Source organism: Gymnogyps californianus, chromosome 14, assembly GCF_018139145.2.
Source record: "Gymnogyps californianus isolate 813 chromosome 14, ASM1813914v2, whole genome shotgun sequence".
Classification (NCBI taxonomy): Eukaryota; Metazoa; Chordata; class Aves; order Accipitriformes; family Cathartidae; genus Gymnogyps; species Gymnogyps californianus.
In genome coordinates, this window is record NC_059484.1 from 1,309,118 (window position 1) to 1,330,003 (window position 20,886).

Below are 20,886 nucleotides of genomic sequence, written 5' to 3' on the forward strand. Positions count from 1 at the left end.
TCGGCGTGCAGCAAGGGGAGCTTCATGCGTGCATGGCCCGGGGTGTGCGGGATGGGGCTGGCAGGGCAGCAAGGCGACGGCGGGATTGCATGGGATTTTGGGTGCCGTGCTGGCCGCAAGCAGGCATGAGAACTAGTGTCAAGGTGGGATTAAATCTTGGGATTATTAAATGATGCTTCTGGCTGGCTCTGCAATTTACTGCGGGGTTGCTGCTCCCTCCGCGCCACTCCTCGTGCATGTTTTCCTTTAGGATGCCAGCTCCCGAGCACGGAGCAAAGATGCTCTGGGAGATGCCGGGACCCTCTGGCCGTGACCCCACAGGGCACAGCTGTGGTCGGGGACGCTCAGAGCTGCGATCCCTGGCACAGTGAGCGCTGAGCCCAGCACCCACCATCTTAAACAAACAGGCTTTAAACGTGCTGAACAACAAGGGTGTAGCAGCAAACGCGTGGGGCGCGCTGACGTCTCGGCGGGGGCTGCTCACTCGGCATGACGATCGCCCGGTCGCCGCTCCGCAAGGTGCTGCCACCAGATAGCGTCCGGCTGGGGCCACCGAGCCGCCTGAGCGGCACAGCCAAGCCGCCTGGCTGGGGGAAAGGGGCGAGGAGGGGAGAAACACGTCCATGCCTCCAGTGGGGATCGCTTTGCTCGCTGAGCTCGCTCTCTGGAAGCCGGTCGCTGCTCTGGGCATCTTCATGGGTCTTGGAGCGGTGCAAAGAAAGCATTGGAGAGGGATATTTTTAGATGCTCTTTGTGCTCAGAGAACAAAAACATGCTGTGGTTTAAAGGCCATTAGCTTGCTGGGGATGTTTGAAAAACTTAAATAAGGGCTTAAGATTCAGGGAGATGTTTGACACGATGAGATGTAGGATTTTTGCAGAGAGGATGGCAATTTCTGGGCTGAGCATTGTAGCGGAGACCCCAGGAGAAGCCTGCCCACAGGATTGCTGGAGCCGGGCAATCTGGCCCGTTTAGCTGCCACGTGGACAACCAGCGGGGCCGGGGTGGACGATCCCCCGAGTGGGTGCGTTCGCATTGTTCGCGGGGTGACGTCTGTCGTAACGGCTGCGGAGGAGGCGCGGGAAGAGAGCGGACGAGAGGTAACGTGGCAATACGCCGGGACCGGAGCCGGCCGCGGGATGGGGCGATGGGGGCCGGTGCTGACCCTCCAGCCTCTCCTCGGTTGCTCTGTCCCCTCTCTCCCCGGCCACCTCTCGACCCGGTGGCTTAAAATTTAAGGACTTCCAGGCAATGTCAGGAGAGGGACCCAAGGCTCCAAGGACCCCCAGGATTCACGCCCGCACCCACCGGGGAGCCCTGAGTGGGTGACCTGGGGAGGAAGGGCAGGGGATGGCGGTGGTGAGTGCAGCGGGCAGGCAGCAAGCAGGCAGCTGCCTGCCCAGAGCTCTGGCTGGATTGCCGTTGTGTCTCAGTTTGCGCTGCCTTGGCTGGTGGGGTCACAGAGGAGCTGGGATGGGGGCAGGAGGGGACAGAGCCCAGCCTCTGGACATGCCACGAGCATTCAGCCCACAGCCGTGTTCGCACCTCCCCGGCATGGTGTGGGGCTTAGCCCCACGGAGGGACCGTCCCCACTGGCTGGGATGGACATGGCCAGCCTGTTTGGGAGGGAGAGCTCAGCTGCGTGGATTCACGCCTGCCATGCTGGCTGGTCTGGGGGCAGAGAGGAGCCATGGTGTCTTTTTTGGGTCACCTGCGAGGCGCTGCGTGGGACGAGGCTCATGGTCCGGCCATTAAAGTGCTAAGGGGGTCCTGCAGTGGGACAAGGACCGAGCAGCCTGGAGGGATGCTGAGGCTGGGGTGGTGGAAGCAGGATGGAGACCAGGGGCATGTGATGCCTGAGCGGGAGCATCAGGAAGAGAAACACCATCAGCTGGGATAACCCAGCTGCAGAGCCAGGCGGGAGCAGCTTGATGGTAGCGGAGTCCCCTCCTCATCCCGGTTCACCCCATGGAGGCCAGGATTTGTCCCCAGGCGGGCTGCTGTGCCGTCCTGTGCCCCCCGCGTTGTGGAAATGCTTCGACACTAGAGGCCGTGGGAAAATGGGAATCTTCCCTCGAAGCGGGGAGGGCTGAGCAACCTGGGCTCATTTCGCCTGGCACGGATGAAGGCTGGCAGGGGGTAGGGTGCAGCAATGCGTTGGGTGGGCGGGAACGCCCAGGAGGAGAAAGAGCGATTTATTGTGCAGGACAGCGTGTGTGGGCACGAGGAAAATGGGAACAAGCTCACCATGACTGCATCCCCTCGGGCCCCTGCAGAAACCCAGACCTGCGACATCGCCCGCTTTGAAGAAACAAGGGCAAGGAATAAACTGCCTGTAAGGTCTTGATCAGCAGAGACTCACATGATGTTGCACCTTGTTGTTCCAGCATCAGGAGACCTCTCCTCTCCTGCAGCCCTAGCAATGCATGGCAAGAGCAGTAAGTCTTGCTGCCTGTGGGCTTTTCTTGCCATAGTTGGTCCATCTTAGGGCCTGTCTCCCTGCCAGGACAGCAGACAGATGGGTGGCACCTACGATGCGGTGACCTCCTGAAGTCACGATGATGGAGGAGGCTCCTGGGCTCCTGAGAGGTGACTCTTGGTCACTTGCGGAGAGGGACAGGAGCTCTCATCATTGCATAGTTGAAAGCCTGGAGGAGCTGCAGGTTGCCTCACGGAAGCACAGAGTGTGGTGGGCTAACTCCTACAAATGAATATTTATATAGCTAGACACTTAGTTCAGTGGAGATGGAGTGGGAGGGATTTCAAGGGTTGCCTGTGCTTCTCAAGGTCTGGGTGGAGAACTGGCAGGTGGGCGAAGGATGGAGAGGAGCCAGCCTAATTTGCAGTAGCAAAGGAGATTTGGGTGAAGCCTCCCAGAGTGAGGATAATGTGGTGGAGATGGAGAAGGAGGTCATGGGACCACCACAGCTGGAGATTTCAAATGGCTTAGCCATCCCTTTTTTAGGAAGGAGGGGGAGTCAGTTGTGCTGGGGCAGGGTGTTGGGCTGCGGGGTCTCCCGGGGCTCCTTTTCCACCATCTCCTCGGTGCTGTGATCACGGTGTGGGTGTCTTCACCCCTCTCCTCCCGCACACGCTGGTGCGGGACTGGTCCTGGTCTTGCTGAGACCCACTTCCACCCCTCTGCCGTCCCATCGCCATGGCTCACTGCTCTAAAAATCGCCGAGAGCTTCAGAAAGGAGGGTGCCAGGGGAAATCGGGGCCGGCTTGCATGCGGGTGAGGTTATTCACCCCTGGGCGGGCAGCAGCTTGCCAGCGCCGGCTTCCCTGAGCGACACTCCTGTTTGCTCCGTGCTCCAGCTGCCGGCATTTCCCTCTGCACCTTCATCCGCTGAAACCGCTTCGGAGTGATTTTTCCGGGGTCGGGACAGGCGAGTGCTCTCACTGGCAGACAGCGGCAGGCTGCCGCGGCAGCCAGAAGCAGCTTGGCTCCTTCCCGAGGAAGGCAGGCAGCCGGGAGCCGGGGGCCAGAGGATGCTTGCCGCGGTCCCCAGCTGCGGGGATGCGGGGTTGCTAGGAGGCAGGTGAAGGTGAAGAGGAGAGCGCTGCGGAGGACCGCAGGCCCAGGTACCGCCGCAGCAGCGGGGACGGGGGACGGCTGGGGGAGACCCTGCCTGCATCGGGAAGCAGAGCCGGCGAGTGGGTGGCTGAACCCCGAGCACCCCGGGGGAGGCAGACAGGAAAGCCCAGGGGAGCCGGGGCGGAGGGAGCGAGCTCGGTTCGGCAGGCGGACGATGCGGGAGCTGCCGGCCGGCTCGGCCCTCCGCCAGCCCGGCTGCCGCGGCTCCCTGCCTGCCCTGCCTTTGCCGGTGGAGGCCCTCGGCTGTGAGTAGCAAGGGATGCGGGGGGAAGTGGGTTGGCGCGGCACAGTGAGGATGCTCATCCTCCTGCAAGGGCGAGCGGGGTGATGCCGCCCGCCGCAGAGCCCGTGGGACGCCGGGGGACCGGTGCCCTTGGGAAGCTGCCTGCAAGGGATGGGGGAGCGCTGCAGCCCGGGGCCGGGCGGGCCTGTGGGGATGCTGCCGCCGCCACTGCCCTTGGGATGCCTCTTGCCGGGTGTGTGCGGGGCAGCAGTGTCCTTGGGAGACCGCGCCGAGCCACCTCCAGCCTGCCCTCTCCTCCGTGGGGCCCGCCACCATGCCTGGACCTTGCAGGGCGAGAGATGAGCCCTTGGCAGCCCACCCCAAGCTGGGAGCTGGTCCTTGCCCAAGGTGGACGGGAGGAAGAGGAGGAAGAGGAGGATGGGCACGGGGAGCCTGGCGGGGGGTGAGCACCGGAGTCTCTGAGCCACCTTTCCCTTTCTCCTAGATCCGCATGTCAGACCAGAACAGCACCGACGATGGGGAGTCAGACCCCCAGCACAGCCTGTCTATGGTCTTCCTCCTCGTCCTCGTCTTCTTCATCATGGGGCTGGTGGGTTTCCTGATCTGCCATGTCCTGAAGAAGAAGGGTTACCGGTGCCGGACCTTCCGGGACGAGCTCGACCCAGATAACAAAGATGTGCTGGCGGAGCTCCAAGCCAGTGAGTGCTGGGGCGATGGGGGCTTGGGTGCTGCCTTTCGCCTGATGTGGACCGATGCTCCTTAAACACGTTGCTGGGATGCGGGCTGGGGCTGGGAGGGTTACCTGTCACGTGCCGCTGGGTTGGGAAAAAGGGATGGGGTGGCGAGAGCAGCGCGGTGTTCCTCGGGGATCGGGAGTGTGCGGCCCGGAGAGCCTTCTGATCTGCCAGCCCCGCAGGCTGGTGAAGGCTGGTGGTGCCAGGGAGGTGGGAACCAACGTCTGGCCCTTCCCAAAGCGGCGTTACCACCAAAAGGTAATTCTGATGGACAGCCACGACCTGCCGAATCCCCAGCGCCTGAATTATAACCCACGTCCCCTACAAGGAAAGCATTCCGCAGCCGGGGCACAAGCTGTCCCTCTGCCCCTTTGGCATTAGGAGGTCCGGCACGGAGCCAGCATGGTGTTTACTATCGGTCATGTCTTGTTCTAGTCCCTGTTGTGTTCATGCAGACCAGAGGAATAGGGGTGTTTCCCTGGGATCTGTGCCCCATGCTAGAAGGGGACCTTCAGGTTTTTTTCCATCGCTTCAGGCCACCGTAAGTCGCTCTCGGGTAGCTGGATTAGGAAGTTATTGCAGCATCAAGCATGGGGGCAAGCTAGAGCCTGGTCCAAGCAAGCTCTGTCGTTTGGTAGTTTCATGAGTCTCTGCTGAAATGGAGAAGACACGTTCCTCCGGCTGCTTCCTTGACTGAAAACGGCCAAATGGTGCTACATAACTCCTCCAGCTTCCCTGTGCCATCGGCAGTGCTCGGGAGGATCAGCACCTCCCGCTGCCACTTCTCGTGCACGGGAGGGAAACGTGGCTCCTCCAGCTCACCCACGGATGCAGCAGGAGCTTCCAGGTGTCCTTGGATATCCTCCTCTGGCTTTAATGACTTGGCTGCACATGACATGGAGACAGTGTCTGAAATTTCCAGGATTGGCTTTGCCTGTGGGACATGCCACAGCCCAGGGAAACAACTCCATGGGCTTCCAGGATCATGGTGGCAGCCCTTGACCACGCTCTTTGAGGCAGCTGCCTGCCAGACCACAGCTCTGACCTGCTCACAGGAACATATAACACTGCGGACTGGGCTGAAGGTCCAGCCAGCCAAGCCTCCTGCCTCCAACAGTGGCCAGAAGCAGGTTGTGACGAGTGCTGGGGATGAATACCACAACGGAGCAGACACTGAGCCGAGTTTCCCCAGCATACTCTTTTAAGCTTCTAACAGAGCGCAGCTCGGGGCTTTCTCCATCAGAGATGGTTTCTCCATGTTTAACAGGCCCCAGTGGGTTACTTTTCTGTGAATTTGTCCCGTTTACCCTTGGAGACTTTTAGCACCCACAGCATCCTGCAGCCCGGGGCTCCAGGGCTGGACTGTCCCCACAAGGAGCCTCCTCTTTTGACTTGTTTCGAACCCACTTCCCGCTCATTTCTCGTGATGTTCCCCGGTTCTGAAGGAGCAACACAACCCCTGCCTCCCTGTACACATGGCTGCCATTTTAGCCATTTCTTTTCCAGGGTGAGGGATCTGGTGTTCCCCAGGGGCTTCCCAGCGTGATGGGGGACACGAGGCTTCTCCAACCTCTCTGTCGACGTGGCTGTTCCTGGGGAGGGACTGGCGAGCTCAGTCTCCGAATCCCAGCCCTCAGTGCCACATTTTCTCTTTTCAGATGAAGAGGAGGAGCTGAACGAGGACACTGTGGAGAAGATTGTGAGATGCATCATACAAAATGAAGGTGAGCATTTCCTAGGGCTGGCCCGGAGACGTGCTGACCGCTTTGGCTGACGCATTCCCTTTTTCCTCTCTCTTCAGCAAATGCGGAGGCCCTCAAGGAGATGCTGGGGGACAATGAAGGGGACATCCCAGTGCCAGTGCCCAGGTGAGGGAAGCCTATACCAGCTTGTGGCTCCTGCAGAATAAGGGAGAAGCAGCCTTTGGGTATCACCTTGGTCTGGAGTCTTTGCAGCCAGCCCCTTTCCAGCTTGTTATAAAGCATCTTCCCAACAAGAAGTCCTGCTCCCCCAAGGGTTGTGATGAGTGCTTCACCCCACTGTCAAGGGGATCAACTCTTCATCATTCCTGTCCTCACAGGAGGTTCCCTCCAGAGCTGCTGCTTCTCAGGGCTTGCTGCAGTGAGGCTGCACCAAGGTTGGGAAGTCTCCTCCAGGTAACACGACCTGTCATGTCCTTCTATTGCAGCCTTTGTCCCCACCGTAACAGCCAGGACGGAGGCCCACCACATCACCACACAGTGCATCTGGGCTCCACGCAGGCCCCCTGCATCCACTGCAGCAAGAGGAAGAGGCACCCACTGCATCGACAAGGACGGTCCAAGGATGGCAAAGGCAGGATGCATCCTGGAGAGACCACCGTCTTCTCAGTGGGCAGGTACTTAAGTGAGCCTTGCCAGACATGGCCCATCTGCTCTGATGGAGCAAGCATCATGGAGAGTGTTCTCAGTCCCCCTATTCCTCTCTCCTTCCCCACTTGCCCCACGCCAGGCACCCTCTTGCTCTTCCCCATTTAGATGCCCCAGTAGTAGCTCTGCAGCTGGGAGTCCTGAGGACCTGGGTGCCTCTTGCACCTGGAAATGCCTGTGGTATGTGGCAGGCCATGATGCACCAGTGGCTTCCCTCCTTCTCCGGGAAGGTGACTCAAGCCTGGGTTCTCCTGCTGACTCAGTGCTGGGCAGAGCCCCAAATCCACGTCCTTTCAAAGCCTGCTGTCCCAGTTATGTGCAAGCAGGGCTCTTGCTGCCCCACAGGGGCAGTGACCCCAGGCTTTAGGGATCTCATTAGGAGGGCGAGGAGGTGACAGCAGGTCCCAGGTGCAAGTTACCAGCCACCACCATCAGAATGAAAGAGCGGCTGTGCTCCTCCAGGTCGTTGCCTCCAATGATGACTGTAATTAGATGACACGGCAGGAATATAAGAATAGGGGAGTGTACCTGATACTTCCCACAACTACTTTTCCAGTCCCTACCTGGTCTCACCTCAAGGCACTTCCTGAGCTTCCTGTGGTCTCTGTGTAGGCAGTAACCTTTAGTAGAATCTGCAGTCTTGCCCAGGTTGCTCCATTCCCCAGCAGAAAGGTTTAGCATGCACAAGACCTTTAGCAAAGTCTTCCAGGGCTCAGCTCCCTACTGCAGTGGTGGCCGGGGCAGGGTGACAAGCAACTGCTGGTCCCTGGATGGCCACGCTGGTGAGACACAAAGCTCTGCTGTGCTCAGATCCTGCAGCGGGTCTTCATTCAGGGCCTAAGCCTTGATGAAGCTGCATGTTGTGGTCCAGAGAGACAGTCCTTTCATGGTGATGTTGAGCCAGAGTAGGCATCAGGGTGTGTTGGTTTTTCCACCACTACAGCTAGGGGTCTCAGTAGGGAGGTGAATTGGGGGCTTTATGGGGAGCTGGTGAAGGGGAGAGACAGGCTGGACCTCCCCATCCTGAACTCCAGCTAAGATCACACCTTCTGGAGATTGACAGCTTCTGGCTTCCTCTTTGCCTGTTGCTGTCAGCTATTCTTGGTGGTGGTGTTTGGTAAGCCAGATCTCTGCGCGGTTGCATATTCATGGCTAATCTCATTCCCTGGCTGGTGCCCAGCTCCATCCACTCCTCTGTGTCCTTTGTCTATGCTCTTCTCAGTCTCCTCTCACTCACCTCTGAGTGCCGGAGAAGATGGTCTCCTTTTTTAAAATCTTCTTCCCTCAAATCTTGGTTTTCTCTCTTTATCCCTGTTAATATCTCGTGTCACATCAGCCTTCTCCATGGGACAGTCATTACATTTCTCCAAGGTTGTCTTTTAAAAGTTTCCACTTCCTGAACCTCCTTGGTATGAGGTCCAACTGCTACGGGGCCTACGTGCCCATGAGGTACAAAACTACCTCCAAATTCTGGTTCTCGTTTCCACGTTGGCCCCTTTGCTTTTTCAGATCCTGGATGACTTTTCTGGGACTGCCCTTGCTGTGTCTTATTTACTACGAATGTCTTGACTGCACGAAGTACTTCGACTCATGACTGATCCTACATACAAAAGCTCCTTTAACCCATCTCTTCTGTTGTAATCCTCAGGTCTTGTTCTCTCTTTTTTTTTGCTATTGCTTTTGTCTTGGACACAGTGGTTGACAGTCCAGCCCCCTTCCCTGTTACCTGCAGCTCATTGACCGAATCTGGTCCCCGGCTGGTAGGCACAGGCTCATCGCTAAAGGAGTGGAAAGGAGTGAGATTAGTGGAGGTCCACCAAGATCATCAGGGGCTGGAGCATGTGGCATATGAGGAGCTGCTGAGGGAACGGGGTTTGTTTAGCCTGGAGAAGTATAAGGGGGGGATCTAATTGCTCTCTAAAACTACTCAAAGGGGTGGGGGGAGTTTAAATGAAGATGGAGCTAGACTCTTCTCAGAGATGCAGAGGGAAGGGCAAGAGGCAATGGCCACAACTTGCAACAAGAGAAATCCAGAAAAGATGTAAGGAAAAACTATTTCACCCTGAGAATGGTGCAGCCCTGGGACAGGGCCCAGAGGAGTGGAGGGACCTCCATCCTTGGAGATTTCCAAAACCTGACTGGACGGGGCCCTGGGCAACCTGACTGAGGGTGGGAGGCGGCCCAGTTTTGAGCAGAGGGTTGGACTGGAAACCTCCCGAGGGCTTTTCCCACCTAAATTATTCTATACTTCTGAGGTAATCAGGATTATATGATCTGTACTCTCATATTATTGAATGATTTACCATCTATCTTAGGGCTTTCCCTAAACCAGTTGTCAGTGGCAGAGCTCGTCCACCAAATCATCTGCGTCTGACCCTCCGTCCTTAGCCCGATCAGCCGCAGCGTGTCATGTCCTACTGAATCAAGTGCCTTAGCAATTCTGACTAGGCAGGCAGCCAATGCTCTCCTGCCTTTCCCCTCACCATCCGGAGGCTGGTTACGTTACCTCTTGTGCCCCCTCCAGTCCAAACCCTGCCTGCTCTTTGAATACATTCCCAGCTCTTCCAGGCTGACATTGCTCAATGGCATTACCAAGAAATGATCCTGCCGCTCGTGCCTCCTCCCCGTCCCTCTTCAGGACTGGGACGTTGTTTGGTCTTCCCGAATCGCAGCGCTGGTGCCTTGTCTCCAAACATCTGGATGGACCTGAAAGGTCACATTTGCTGCTGCTTGGCCTGACCCGAGCAGTCCTGTGGGTACTTCATCCGGAGCTGGAGCATTTCTCTTCTTGACCCTTCCAATCATGAGCAGCATTTCTGACTGCAATGCTGAGGGGTGTGTACTGTCCACACACTGTTGCCTGGTCCTCAGTCTGGCAGTGGTCTCCTTCATCTCTGGCATCTCATCTGGCATCTGTTCTTATCTCTTGGACCTTTCTTCTCAGCTTCTTCCTTCAGGATGGCCGTACGGCCATTTGCTTGACCTTTGGGTCTTGATCTTCTTTCAACCCCAGCAGTGCTTGAACTTTGCTGCTGAAATTGTATTTTGCCATGACATTGGCAGCTGAACCTCAGCAGAGCCAGCGCCATCTGATCTGCAGCTTCGTGTGTGACTCAAGCGCAGGGAGAGTGGTTGCTGGGTGAGTCATGGGCTGCATGAGGTCTCTGTGGTGGGATCAGCGTTCCTTGGCTGGTGGACACCAGCTCACCATGGAAGAGATTTCCCGTCTGCTGGTCCAGCAGGGGCTTGCATTGCTTACAAAGAGGAGTCACAGCGTTAGTCAAAACCAGCTCACTTGCAATTCAGACTTTTAGGCTTTGCCTACACATTACCCCTCACAAATCTCAAAATTATGGTACATGCCTAACTTCTCTCTTCTCCCTAGATGCAATATTGCATCACCTCTAATGATAAATGCATCCTTTGTGGGTGTCAGACCAACTTCTGCAGATGTTGTCCTGGCTACCCTGGAGCTCTGAGCTGTTACCTGGTACATGGCAGAACCTTGGTGAACCACCTAGGTACCATCCATCACTCCAGGGGATGGCGCACAACGTGCTCTGGCAGATTTTAGCCAAACAGCTCTTCCTGGCTTTTGATCCCTGTACCCAAATATAGCTCACCCTGCTGAAACCCTCTCCCTGCCTTCACTCAGGGTGTACTGCTTGCCAAAAACTCTGGCTCTTGTTCCCCTAATGGTAGTTGGTCACTGGGTGCAACATCCATGCGACTGGACGGCCGTACAGTTTGCATTTCACTTGCCTGAATTGACACCTGAGTTTCTGTACAAGCTCATCCAGGTTGCATCTCAGACCGTCGCCAAGAGCTGCGACCCATCTTGCTGCAGGGAGGACAGGCTGGCAGGGTCTGCACCGGCCAACATCTGGATTGACCTTTTCTTCCTTCTCTTTCTATTTGTTTTGCCAAAAATGAAAGGAAAAATGGGGTCAGGTCAGTGCGGGGCATGGCTAGAGTAGGGGTCAGTGGTGTTGAATGGGTCTGAAAGGTTGGAGATCAGCACCAGTCCATCACAAAGAGAGAAGATCCAAGGCTGGAGGTGCGGGCAAGCTGGAAATACAGCTGGGAGAGAGGAGGGAAGGGATTTTGATCCATCCTGCCCCCATTCCAGGTTTCGTGTCACACACATTGGGAAGAAACCCACTTTCCACGAGCAGCAGGATGGTCCCCTGCCCAACGGCAGCCGGGAGCCAAGCACGGAGGAGCTGGAGCACAGCAGCGACCGGCTCCAGCGGGACCGGGCTCGCAACGGGACTGTCCCCACGGGTGGCCTGCAGAACGGAGCCGTCCAGAAGGGTGCCCAGAGCAGCAAGGGTGGGGAGCAGAGCCGCTCCACCACTCCAGCCCCGAACACACCAGCCAGCTCCGGCACTCGTGACAGCAGACGGGTGGGCAAGGGGTCCGGCGTGGCAGGCTCGCTGCAGGATGCTGGCACTGCTCCCGGGAGCGCGAGCCGCCAGCGGAAGCTCCTGAGCCATCGGGTGCTGGGAGGGTCGAGTCCCAGCATCCCGGGAGAGCTGGTGCAGGAAGGAGCCAGCATCTGCCTGGAGGAGACCGGACTGGGGTCAGCAGATGAAGTGTCGGATATTCATGGGAGCCTGAGTCTGCACGAACAGGCTGATGAGTTCGGAAGAGATGACAGCAGCAGAAAAGAGCCCGGAGTGGAGGACATGGGGCGTCAGGTAGGTTCCTCCTCTTCCTTGTCCCTGTGTGGTCCCCTGGGCTGGAGGGTTTGAAGGGTTGTGGAACAGCACCCCAAGTCCTGCTGCCAACAAGGTCAACCAGCACAAGTGTGGCGGCGTGAGCTGTGCAGCTGGGACAGGCGAGCCGAGGCTTGCGCCAAGCTGACTGCAGCATGGAACCTGCCCTGTCCTGCCCACCCTGTTTCTGCTTACCTTTTTTGATTGCATTTTCCCATCCATTTTCTAATGTCCGGGGCACGCAGAGTCACCGTGACTCTCCTGGTACCCGCACTGTGGGGAAAAGGCACGTCACTGGTTGACTTGCATGGGAGATGCTGCAGACCTGCTTCCAGCTGCCCCTCGGGCAGGGGATGTGTTTACCTTTGTGGTTGGGCTCTTTGGGGACATCCATTGGGATCGCTTTTTCTTGACCTGAGGGAACTCTGCTGCTGCACATAGCTTGGTCTCCCCAAAACTGTAGCTTCGCTGCAGTGTTAGGGCTCAACATGGCCAGCAACGTACAGGCAGGGACAGATGTCTCCAGGAGCCTTTCTTGCCTTGAAGTCTAGGAAATGGTGAAGCCAACTGGTCGTTTCTTGGTTTTCTTCCTTGGCCTGGAGGGGCTGGTGCTGGCTGTGCTCAGAGAGGAGAACAGCCCATCCTGGCCAGAGCTGGGGGGCTCCCAGCACCCCAGTATCTCCCAACCTTCCTACCCAACCACCTTGCTGGAGGTGCTAGAGAGCTCCAGGGCAGCCCTGGCAAGGACACCATCTGCTTGGCTGTCGATGGCCCCTGATTTGGGGCATTTGCTCCCCGCCACTGCCTCCGGGCTGTTACCACTGAGCAAATGATGCTGTCAGTGGTGGTAGCAGACACGCAACACCTTCACTCACTCACTTGCTCGCCTGTGGTTCTGCAGTTGGGGAAAAGATGATTTTCACGGAAGGGGACTGGGGGAAGTCACCTGGTGTGGTGTCACCCTACCAAGGTGAGCCTGGGGAAAGGTGCCTAGTTAAATGTAGGCTAAGGAAAAAGCAGGAACATGCTGTGTTTATTGGGTCCCTCTGCTTTCTGGTGGCCAGGCTGGAAGGGTCTGGGCTCCTCCAGCCTGGAGGTTTGAGCCATTTTATGGAGAAGGGCAGCCCAAGGTAGCCATGCCAGACAGAGCCGATGGGATGCAGCTCTTCTCCGGAGACCTGGAGAGGTGGTGACAGGTCCTCCTTTCTCCCATGGCCCACCACACCTTGGGAGATGGCCACAGACCCTCTGATCTCCAGGAAAAGATTCACATGGAAGACAAGTCCAGGGACACTGTGATTTTCCCCTTTGTCTGTCCCCACTGTGGTGCCAGGCTCTTGCCTCAGACCCTGCGCCAGGCTTTGGGGTGTTGCTTCAGCGTCCTCCAGGACACAGGGTCCCAGGAGAATGGTGATGGGACCTCACTGGGATGTTTGCCACCGAGCCCTGGTGCTGCTTGGACGATCCGTTGTCCCTTAGGTCCCAGCCAGGGCCACCACGAGAGTTGTTAGCTGCTGCTCAACATGTCCTGCAGGCGATGGGGCTCGATCTGTAGTCAGCTCCTGGAGCCTCAGTGGGGTTGTGCACACCTGCCTGTGCACGACTGCTGTGGACAACAGAGCCCCCGTCCTATCCCATCTCCCTCCCAGCACCCTGCTCCCGCAAGAGTGCTGACATCCACATCCCTCCTCACATCCCTCCTCCCTCCCGCAGGAGCCCAGTGCCGCAGTGCAGGACCGAGGAGCAACCGTGTGACGTGAGTGCTTGTCCCCAGCCCCTGGGGCAATGTCTGGGGTGGGGTGGGAAGGCACTGGCAGTGCCCCTGCCCCAGTGGGTCACAGCCTGGCGGTGGAGAGAGGGTGAACCCCTTCTCCAAGAGGGTCAGTTCCCAATGCACTGGGTCCTGCACGGGCAGGTCCTCTTGCCCATGTGCCCAGCCACAGGCAGTGCCGCTGGCTGCCAGCCATGCCGGCTCCGGGCAGACACGGGGCCAGGACAGCCTGGCCTGGGCTGGCAGAGGATGCCACGGCCACGGGGATGAGCCCCATCCTGCCCCTCTCCCCACAGCTCCTCTCCGCTCCCGGCTGCAGCGTGGACAGGAGGCGCGCGGCCCCTGGCCCCCACGCCGGGCTGGGGGCTCTGCCGCGGGGGGACCGCAGGGCGGCCGGCCCCGGCCCCGGGTGGGCAGCTACGCGCTTGGCATGGCCGGAGCGACGCGCCGACGTTACAGACAACCGCGCTCGGCGCCAGACCTCATCCCATTGGCAATAGGTACCCGACTCCCACCCACCGCACCTGCCCCGGAGACCCCCCCGGGGGACCCTCGGGCCTGGCAGGGGCAGGACAGCACCCAGTCCCTGCTGCCCACCCGGCCCCACAGCCCCCCAGCGCTGGGGGAAGGATGCATCAGAGGGGGCTGCAGCGAGGGGCAGGGATGGAGGCAGCGGCTCGAGCCCCCCTGGGGCGGGGGGCAGCACCCCCCCACCCACCCGGCACGTTCACCGCAGAGCACAGTCCCCCCTGGGCACCCCTGCCACGCAGAGTGGCCACAGGCACAAATCCTGCACCAGCGAGGGACCCTGCAGGTCCCTGGGAGATGCTGGTGGAGAGGAGCCTCCAGCCCTGTCCCGGCACAGGAGGGGCCGGAGCCCGGCCCTGGGGGCAGGATCGCACCCTGGCCAGGCCAGCGGGCAGCCCCGGTGCCCGCGGCGAGCTTGGTGTGTAACCGCACTGTACATAGACAAGCTAAAACCATTAAAAGCTGCTGAACCCCTCGGCAGAGTCAACTGGCTTTATTGGGGCACAGCCCCCACCTGCCCACTCCTGCCTGCGGGGAGATGCCCGGGGGGCAGGCAGGGCCCTGAGGCTGAGCCCCCCCCAGGGAACCAGGGCTGCACTGGGGGTGCACAGGCGATGCCAGGCAGAAGAGGCAGAGGCAAGAGCTGGGTGAGATGGGGCCCGGCCATGGCACTGAGCACCCCGATAAAGGGGCTGCCAGGATGCCCCGTGCTGTATAGGGATGCAGGACCACTCTGCAGGCAGCGCTGGGCAGGATGCGGCCCCCGGAGAGACCAGCTCGGGGCACGGGGCAGCACCAGCCCCTGCTGCCAGGACAGCAGCCTGCGGCGGCTCGCTCGGGCGAAGCTTTTTGGGGAGCAGGGAGGGACAGGGGGACCCACAGGGTCAGCTGAAGTGCAGCTCGGGGTCAGGCTCGGGGGCTCTGCCAGGCGGCGGGGGGGGTGCGCGGAGCTGCAGAGAGAGGAGAAGCAGTGCCGACATGCCGGGGCCGCTCGCCCCCCTTCAGACCCCCCCAAAGTACACAGGTGGCACCGTCCCTCGTTACGGGAGGGCTGGGGGCAGGTTTGGGGGGCACAGCATCGCTGTGATGGGGCTTACCGGCCGGAGGCGGGTGGCTGCCATGTCCGGAGAGCTTTGCCCGCTGCCCGTGCCATCCTGCCTGCAGCCTGGAAGGGCCCGGCAGCTCAGCCCAGCTCTCTCCATGCCCCCCCAGCCCCTTTCCCAGCTCCCCCAGCACTCACCTCCCAGCGGCGTTTCAGGAGAGGGGCTGGGGGCCAGGCTGGTCCCGGGCACAAGGCCGGGAGGGGAGAAAGGCGGCGGGGACGGTGATGGCAGCTCCTGCGAAGACAGAGCCAAGAAGGGTGGGAACAGCAGGGAAGGCGTCCACCCACCAGCAGCCACGGCACAAGATGGGGGGCTGCCCCACGCCGAGGGGACGCGGTGACCCTCCCTGCCACCGACCTGCCCAGCTGCCCCTGGCCCCCGGTGAGCTCCTCCACCACCAGGGAGGGGAAGACGCCGACGCGGCCATCGAAGTCGCCCGTCCAGAAGCCGTCATCCACCTCGCCGGGGGCACGGGGCAGCACCCGGATGATGGCCCCCTCGGGGAAGCTCAGCTCCTCGGGGCTCTGCCCCTCGTAGTCATACAGGGCTCGCACCAGCCAGGCTGCGGGGAGGATGGGACTCAGCACCCCCCAGTGCTGCTGCTGCTGCCGCAGGGGCTCAGCAACCCCCAGGCACCAGCCCCGCGCATCTGTCCCCCTCCCCAGGGGAGGTGACACCCCAGCACCCACCTCCGGGCTCCAGCACCAGCTCTGCGGCCATGATGCTGGAGAGCTGGCGGTGCAGGGCAGAGGGTCCCGGGGGGCCAGCCCCGTCCCCCGGCTCACTGCCCAGGGACAGCAGGTACTTTTCAGGGACGTAGCCGACCTGGCCTGCCTTGTTCCGAGCCTGAAGGGGCAGAAAACCTGTGACCGTCCCAGCCCCCGGAACAGGGACAGCCCTGGGGACCTCCAAAACGTGTGTGTCCCCAGCATGGGGAGGGGGCTCAGCCTGCTCCCACCTTCACCCACTCCTCTGCGTCTCCGTCCTCGATGATCTCCAGCTCCTCGCCCTGGGTGATGGACAGCTCGTCTGCCTGGCAGCCCTGCAGGGGACAAAGTGGCAGGGAGGCTGAGGGTGCCGGCCACGGGTAGGCAGAGTGAGGGGCAGGCAGCTGTGGCCGTACCTGGTACCCGAAGATCACCCGGCAGGTATAGGGGTAGGTGCGGGCAGCAGGGCCGGGCTCATCGTCCTCGTCCAGCTCATCGCTGTCCTCGTAGTCATCGAACTCGGCCAGATCCAGCCCTGTGGGTGCCTCCTCAGCCGCCCCCACCATGGCCCCCGCCAGCCAAGCATCCACGTCCAGGCCTGCTGCCCGCAGCAGCGCCAGCCGTGCCTCTGCCTTCACCTGGCTGACCTGGGGGGGATACGCACATTGTCAAGGTCTAAAGGGACACCTACAGGGTGGGGGGACGGCCCAGCGAGCCCTGTCGCACCCGGTCCCCAGCGTGGTTGCCACGGTGCCAGAGCATCCGCAGTGCTGCACCCCCAGCCACCACACCTCCCCATCCCTGCATCCCCCACCCTGGGGGTGACAGACCTCGAAGCCGCCCCGAGCCCCCTGCCTGGGGGACCCACCTCCACCTTCCGGATGTTTTCCCTCGCTTCTTCCATCTGCCGCTCCACAGCGGCCGCCTCTGCCTCTGGGACCTGCTGCCGCCTGGCCTCCAGCCGCTGCAGCACCTGGGTGGGCACCCGCAGGTCAGCGGCGTGGTGGGAGCCGGCGAGGGGCAGGGAAAGCCCTTCCTTGAGCCCCGCCGTGCTCCGTGGGAAAGGACAGCACCCACCTCCTCGCTGTGCGCCTTGTTTTTGCGGTCCCGAGCCACCCGTGTGGCCCAGCGCCGTGCCTCCTTCTCCAGGCTGGCCCCGTCATCCTCCGGTGGCAGCAGGCACACCTGGGCAAGGACAGGGCGGCTGAGAAGGGGCTGGCTGCGCGGACCGCACCCCTCCCCGTAATGTCCCCCCTCCCACCTACCTCCTCCACCCCAGTGAGCTGGAAGCGCTGCTCGGGGGCCAGGGCGAAGGCAGGGTGGTCCTGCAGGAAGAGGAGGAGGTCCTGCTCCCGGCATACCTGCGGCAGGGGAGCGGCATGGGGCCGGAGGGCTTGCCCATCCTCTCCTGCCTCCCTGCCCCCAGGATGGGTGCCATTACCCGTGCGGATGCCTCTGCAACACCCTGGAACCAGTCCCGTGTGGCCCGGCAGGTCTCCACCTCTGTCCGGCTGGCCGCTGACAAGTGCTCCCGCAGCCGTTCGTAGAGGTCACCATCCAGCGCCTGGGGGAAAGCGAGTGGGAAACCCTCCTCCCTGCACTGCCTGCATCCCCCCCGGGGAGCATCCCTGACCCCCCTCGGGGCAGCCAGCCGTGTCCCCGCACCGGCGGGACCTCCCCACTGCACCCCCTCGCAGCAGCACCGGGGAGAAGCTTCTTGTGGGACCCCAGGGAAGGGAAGGGGGGCAGGGGGTCTGGGCAGCTCCTACCTGCATGGCGCGGGCAGCTCCACCCGCCGGTAATGCTCCAGGTGGGCGGTGGCAGACACCAGGGCGAAGCTGTACTCGTTCTGCACCCCCACGAGCTGCCTCGAGTGCTCAGCCAGCCGTGCCGAGAACTACGGGGACGGGGAGAGCAGGGCTTGGTGATGGGGTGGTGGTCACCACCCCACGTTTCCCCTCATCCCTCTGCTTGGGTACCCTGCCAGCCCCGCACGTTGCTGACCTTGGCACTGAGCTTTTGCAGGCTGGCCTTGGTGTGAAATATCCTCCGGTCGCTCTTCCGGAGCCTGGGGAGGTTGGGGGTGACGTGAGACCACCCCATGGCCATGGCAGCCCCTCACCGTGGTCCCCTCTGCTCACCGAGCCTCCACGTCGGCTGCCTTGTCCTTGGCCACCTCGCTGCTCCGCTGGAGGTGGGTGAACTGCTTCTTTGCCTTGTCCAGCTCCTTCACTGTCTCCAGCAGTTCCGCCTGTGCCTTCTGCAGCCGCTCGATGCCCTGCGGGGAGCGTCAGCCGGGGGGGGGACACACACGACAGACAGCTGTCCCCACCGCCCGGGCACAGGGGACATGTCCTCGCCCCAGTACCTTCTTGAGCATTCTCTCCTTGGAGAGGCGGGCAGTCCGGGCGGCCTCTGTGGCGAGGGCACGGTAGCTCTCCGAGGCGGTGACACGGACCTGCCCGGCGTGCGCGGTCCCCTCGATGACGCCCTTCCAGACAGCGACCGCGCTCCTGCAGGTACGGGGATTAAGAGAGGGCAGGGTACTCTCCTGCCTCCCTGCCAGCTTTCGGGGATGCTCAGCAGGACAGCCAGCCCCCGCCCAGCCCCTGCGGTTCCCTCTGAGTCGGGTATCACATCCTTGGGGACATCCCACCCAGGGCTGCATCCCAGGGACACCCAAATCCTGGTTGGCATTAGGCATCTCCCAGCTGGGAGGGCCCCAGATGGGCGCACCCAGCCCCAGCCCCTCGTCCCCATCCCTGTCCCCAGACCACCTCGAGTCACCGGCCTCGCCGCGGCCCCGCTGCCAGTCTCTCTTCACGAACTGGCTCGCCAGCCTCTGCAGCGCCTGCGGACAGACCCATCATCACCGGCACTCCCCAACCCTGCTGGGTACCCCAACACCCCGCCGTCCCACTCCGAGGCTGAAACTGGGCTCCCCGACACCGGCTGCCTACCCCATGGGTGTCCCCAGAGCAGGGAGGGGACACACCCCACAGTGGCTCTGTGTCAGCAGGGACCCCATCACGCTCCCCGCAGGAAAACCTTTTTGTGGAGCAGCCACCACCACGAGAGGACCCCCCTGCTGTGGCTTTTGGGATAGAGGACCAGCAAGGGGACACCAGAGAGGGACACCAGCTGCAGAGGCAGAGCAGAGGAGCCCCCAGCAAAGCCAAGCACAGCAAGACCCCAACCCTGGGGGGACAGTCCCCCCCAGCCCAGAGGGGAAAGGGGGAGTGGGCTAGCATGGCACCTGGCCGTGGGCAGGGGACAGGCGAGTGGGAGGGCATCTCTGCTGCAGGGTGTCCCCAAGGGATGCTGCGGGGATATCTCACGGAGCAAACCCAGGCTCTGACATTTAAGAGCAGAGCCCTGCGATGACCCAGCAGACAGCAGAGCCGAACGGTTTCCTCCCCCGCAAGGTTTTCTCCCCAGGCCCCCAAAACACCCGAGGTTCGGGCCACGCTGTGCTCAGCAAAGCACCCCAGCGGGTGCCCTAATCGTGGTCGGTCCCCCGCCCCTGGCAGAGAAAATGCTGAGCCCATCCGCCGCTGCCCTCCATGGCCGGCACAGAGCAGCCAAGCTCTGCTTTGCTCGGATAATTTCCGACGCTGCCCATCGCCTGCGTGGGGCCGTGCCCTGCTCCGGAACACCCCACGCAGGAAGGATGGGGCTCGATGCTCGGGCCTCCCCGGGGCCATCGGGCCTGAAAACGGCGGCACTTCCTTACCTGCCCGTACTCCCTGTCGATGGCAGCCCTCTGCTTGCTGTAGGACCTGTGGGGAGAGGGCACGGGGGGCAGGCGAGGACCCACGCAGGGCGGGAGGGATGGGCCACCCCTGCCATCACTCCCCTGCCACCACCCCGCACCGGGATGTCTCCATCTGGCCTCCCCGGCGGGTGATGGAGCCCACGACCTCGACGCAGCAGGCTCAAGGTGAGCCGTGCCTGGCAGGCTGGCCCCTGCCCCACATGTGGCATGAGCTGGCCGGTCTCAGCTCGAGGCGGGGGGACGACACGCGTGGGGACCCTACCTGATGTCCTCCAGCAGCTCGGCGTCCCGCTGCTGCTTGCCCTGCAGGCCCGAGAGCTGTTCGAGGAGGTGGACCCGCACCTCCTGGGTGAGCTTCACCTGCGGGACGGCACTGCTCAGCACCCGGGGACCGCTGCGGCCCCGGCCGGGCTGGGATGCGGGGGACGTGCGCTGCCCCCGCCGGCCCCGGTACCGGTCCCCATTGCCCCTCCTCCGCGGGTGCCACTGCAGGTGCCGGTGGCCACCGCCCAGCCGCGGCCCAGCTTCCCCAGCCCCGGTGAGGGTCTGCCGATCCCCGCTGCAGGACCCGGCCCCGGTCCCCCGGCACTGATAGAGCACCCGGTCCCGATCGCCCGTCCCGGTGCCGGGACCCGCCCCATTTGCCCTGCCCCGGCCCTGCGCTCACCTTGCGCGGCGGCGGCTGCATCGCTGCGCTCCCTCCGGCCCCGGCCCCGGTCCCAGCCCCGCTCCCGGTCCCGGTCCCGGTCCCGGTCCCGCCCCGCTCCCGGTCCTGGCCCCCGCCGCCGCCGCCCCGCGTGTGCAGAGCCCGGAACTGCCGGGACCGGCCCCGCCCCGCCCCGCCCCGCCCTTCACACGGCCCCGCCCTCTCCCGGCTGACCCGCCCCCCCGGCAAGCACCGCCCCTCGGCCCGTCCCTTTTCTCCGACAAGCCACACCTCGCGTCGGGCAAGCACCGCCTACCTCTCCAGGCAAGCCACGCCCACCGCGGTGCCCCGCGCGCCGCCTAGTGGTCAGTGCTGCACGTCCCGGCGGAGCACCGGGACACGGGCACGGGGAGGTGGGGACACGGGGACACGGGGACACGGGGATGCGGGAGATACAAGGAGATGAGGAGATGGGGACACGGGGACATGTGGACATGGGGACACAGGGACATGGGGAGATGGGGACATGGGGACACGGGGACATGGGGACACGGGGACATGGGGAGATGGGGAGACAGGAGACATGGGGAGATGGGGACACGGGGAGATGCGGACATGGGGACATGGGGACACAGGGACATGGGGATATGGGGA

General features: G+C 62.0%; 2 protein-coding genes across 2 annotated transcripts; one reads left to right on the forward strand and one right to left on the reverse strand.

The window, feature by feature from the left end:
• The first annotated feature begins 1,048 nt into the window (after positions 1 to 1,048).
• Positions 1,049 to 13,804, forward strand: RELL2 (RELT like 2). Its single transcript, XM_050905198.1, has 9 exons — positions 1,049 to 1,100; positions 4,327 to 4,540; positions 6,235 to 6,300; positions 6,378 to 6,444; positions 6,765 to 6,953; positions 11,114 to 11,360; positions 11,427 to 11,684; positions 13,416 to 13,458; positions 13,770 to 13,804. Exons 2-8 carry the CDS (start codon positions 4,333 to 4,335, stop codon positions 13,455 to 13,457), a joined length of 1,077 nt encoding a protein of 358 aa, XP_050761155.1. The 5' UTR covers positions 1,049 to 1,100; positions 4,327 to 4,332; the 3' UTR covers position 13,458; positions 13,770 to 13,804.
• Positions 13,805 to 14,451: 647 nt separating this feature from the next.
• FCHSD1 (FCH and double SH3 domains 1) lies at positions 14,452 to 20,274 on the reverse strand. Its single transcript, XM_050905199.1, is given in 22 exon segments — positions 14,452 to 14,578; positions 14,580 to 14,647; positions 14,650 to 14,863; positions 14,866 to 15,039; positions 15,042 to 15,166; positions 15,242 to 15,338; positions 15,446 to 15,666; positions 15,794 to 15,950; positions 16,063 to 16,146; positions 16,228 to 16,458; positions 16,680 to 16,784; positions 16,889 to 16,996; positions 17,077 to 17,172; positions 17,253 to 17,380; positions 17,585 to 17,708; positions 17,816 to 17,879; positions 17,953 to 18,089; positions 18,180 to 18,324; positions 18,589 to 18,662; positions 19,545 to 19,590; positions 19,849 to 19,946; positions 20,254 to 20,274. Coding segments are annotated over 22 exon segments (2,601 nt in total). The 3' UTR covers positions 14,452 to 14,494.
• Positions 20,275 to 20,886: the final 612 nt, after the last annotated feature.

Coding starts and splice junctions, on each gene's coding strand:
- RELL2 (XM_050905198.1), top strand. CDS start 4,333: ATGTCAGACCAGAACAGCACCGACGATGGGGAGTCAGACCCCCAGCAC. Junction 6,954..11,113: donor ACCGTCTTCTCAGTGGGCAG/GTACTTAAGTGA, acceptor CCCCCATTCCAG/GTTTCGTGTCACACACATTG. Junction 11,361..11,426: donor CTCCAGCCCCGAACACACCA/GCCAGCTCCGGC, acceptor GGCTCGCTGCAG/GATGCTGGCACTGCTCCCGG.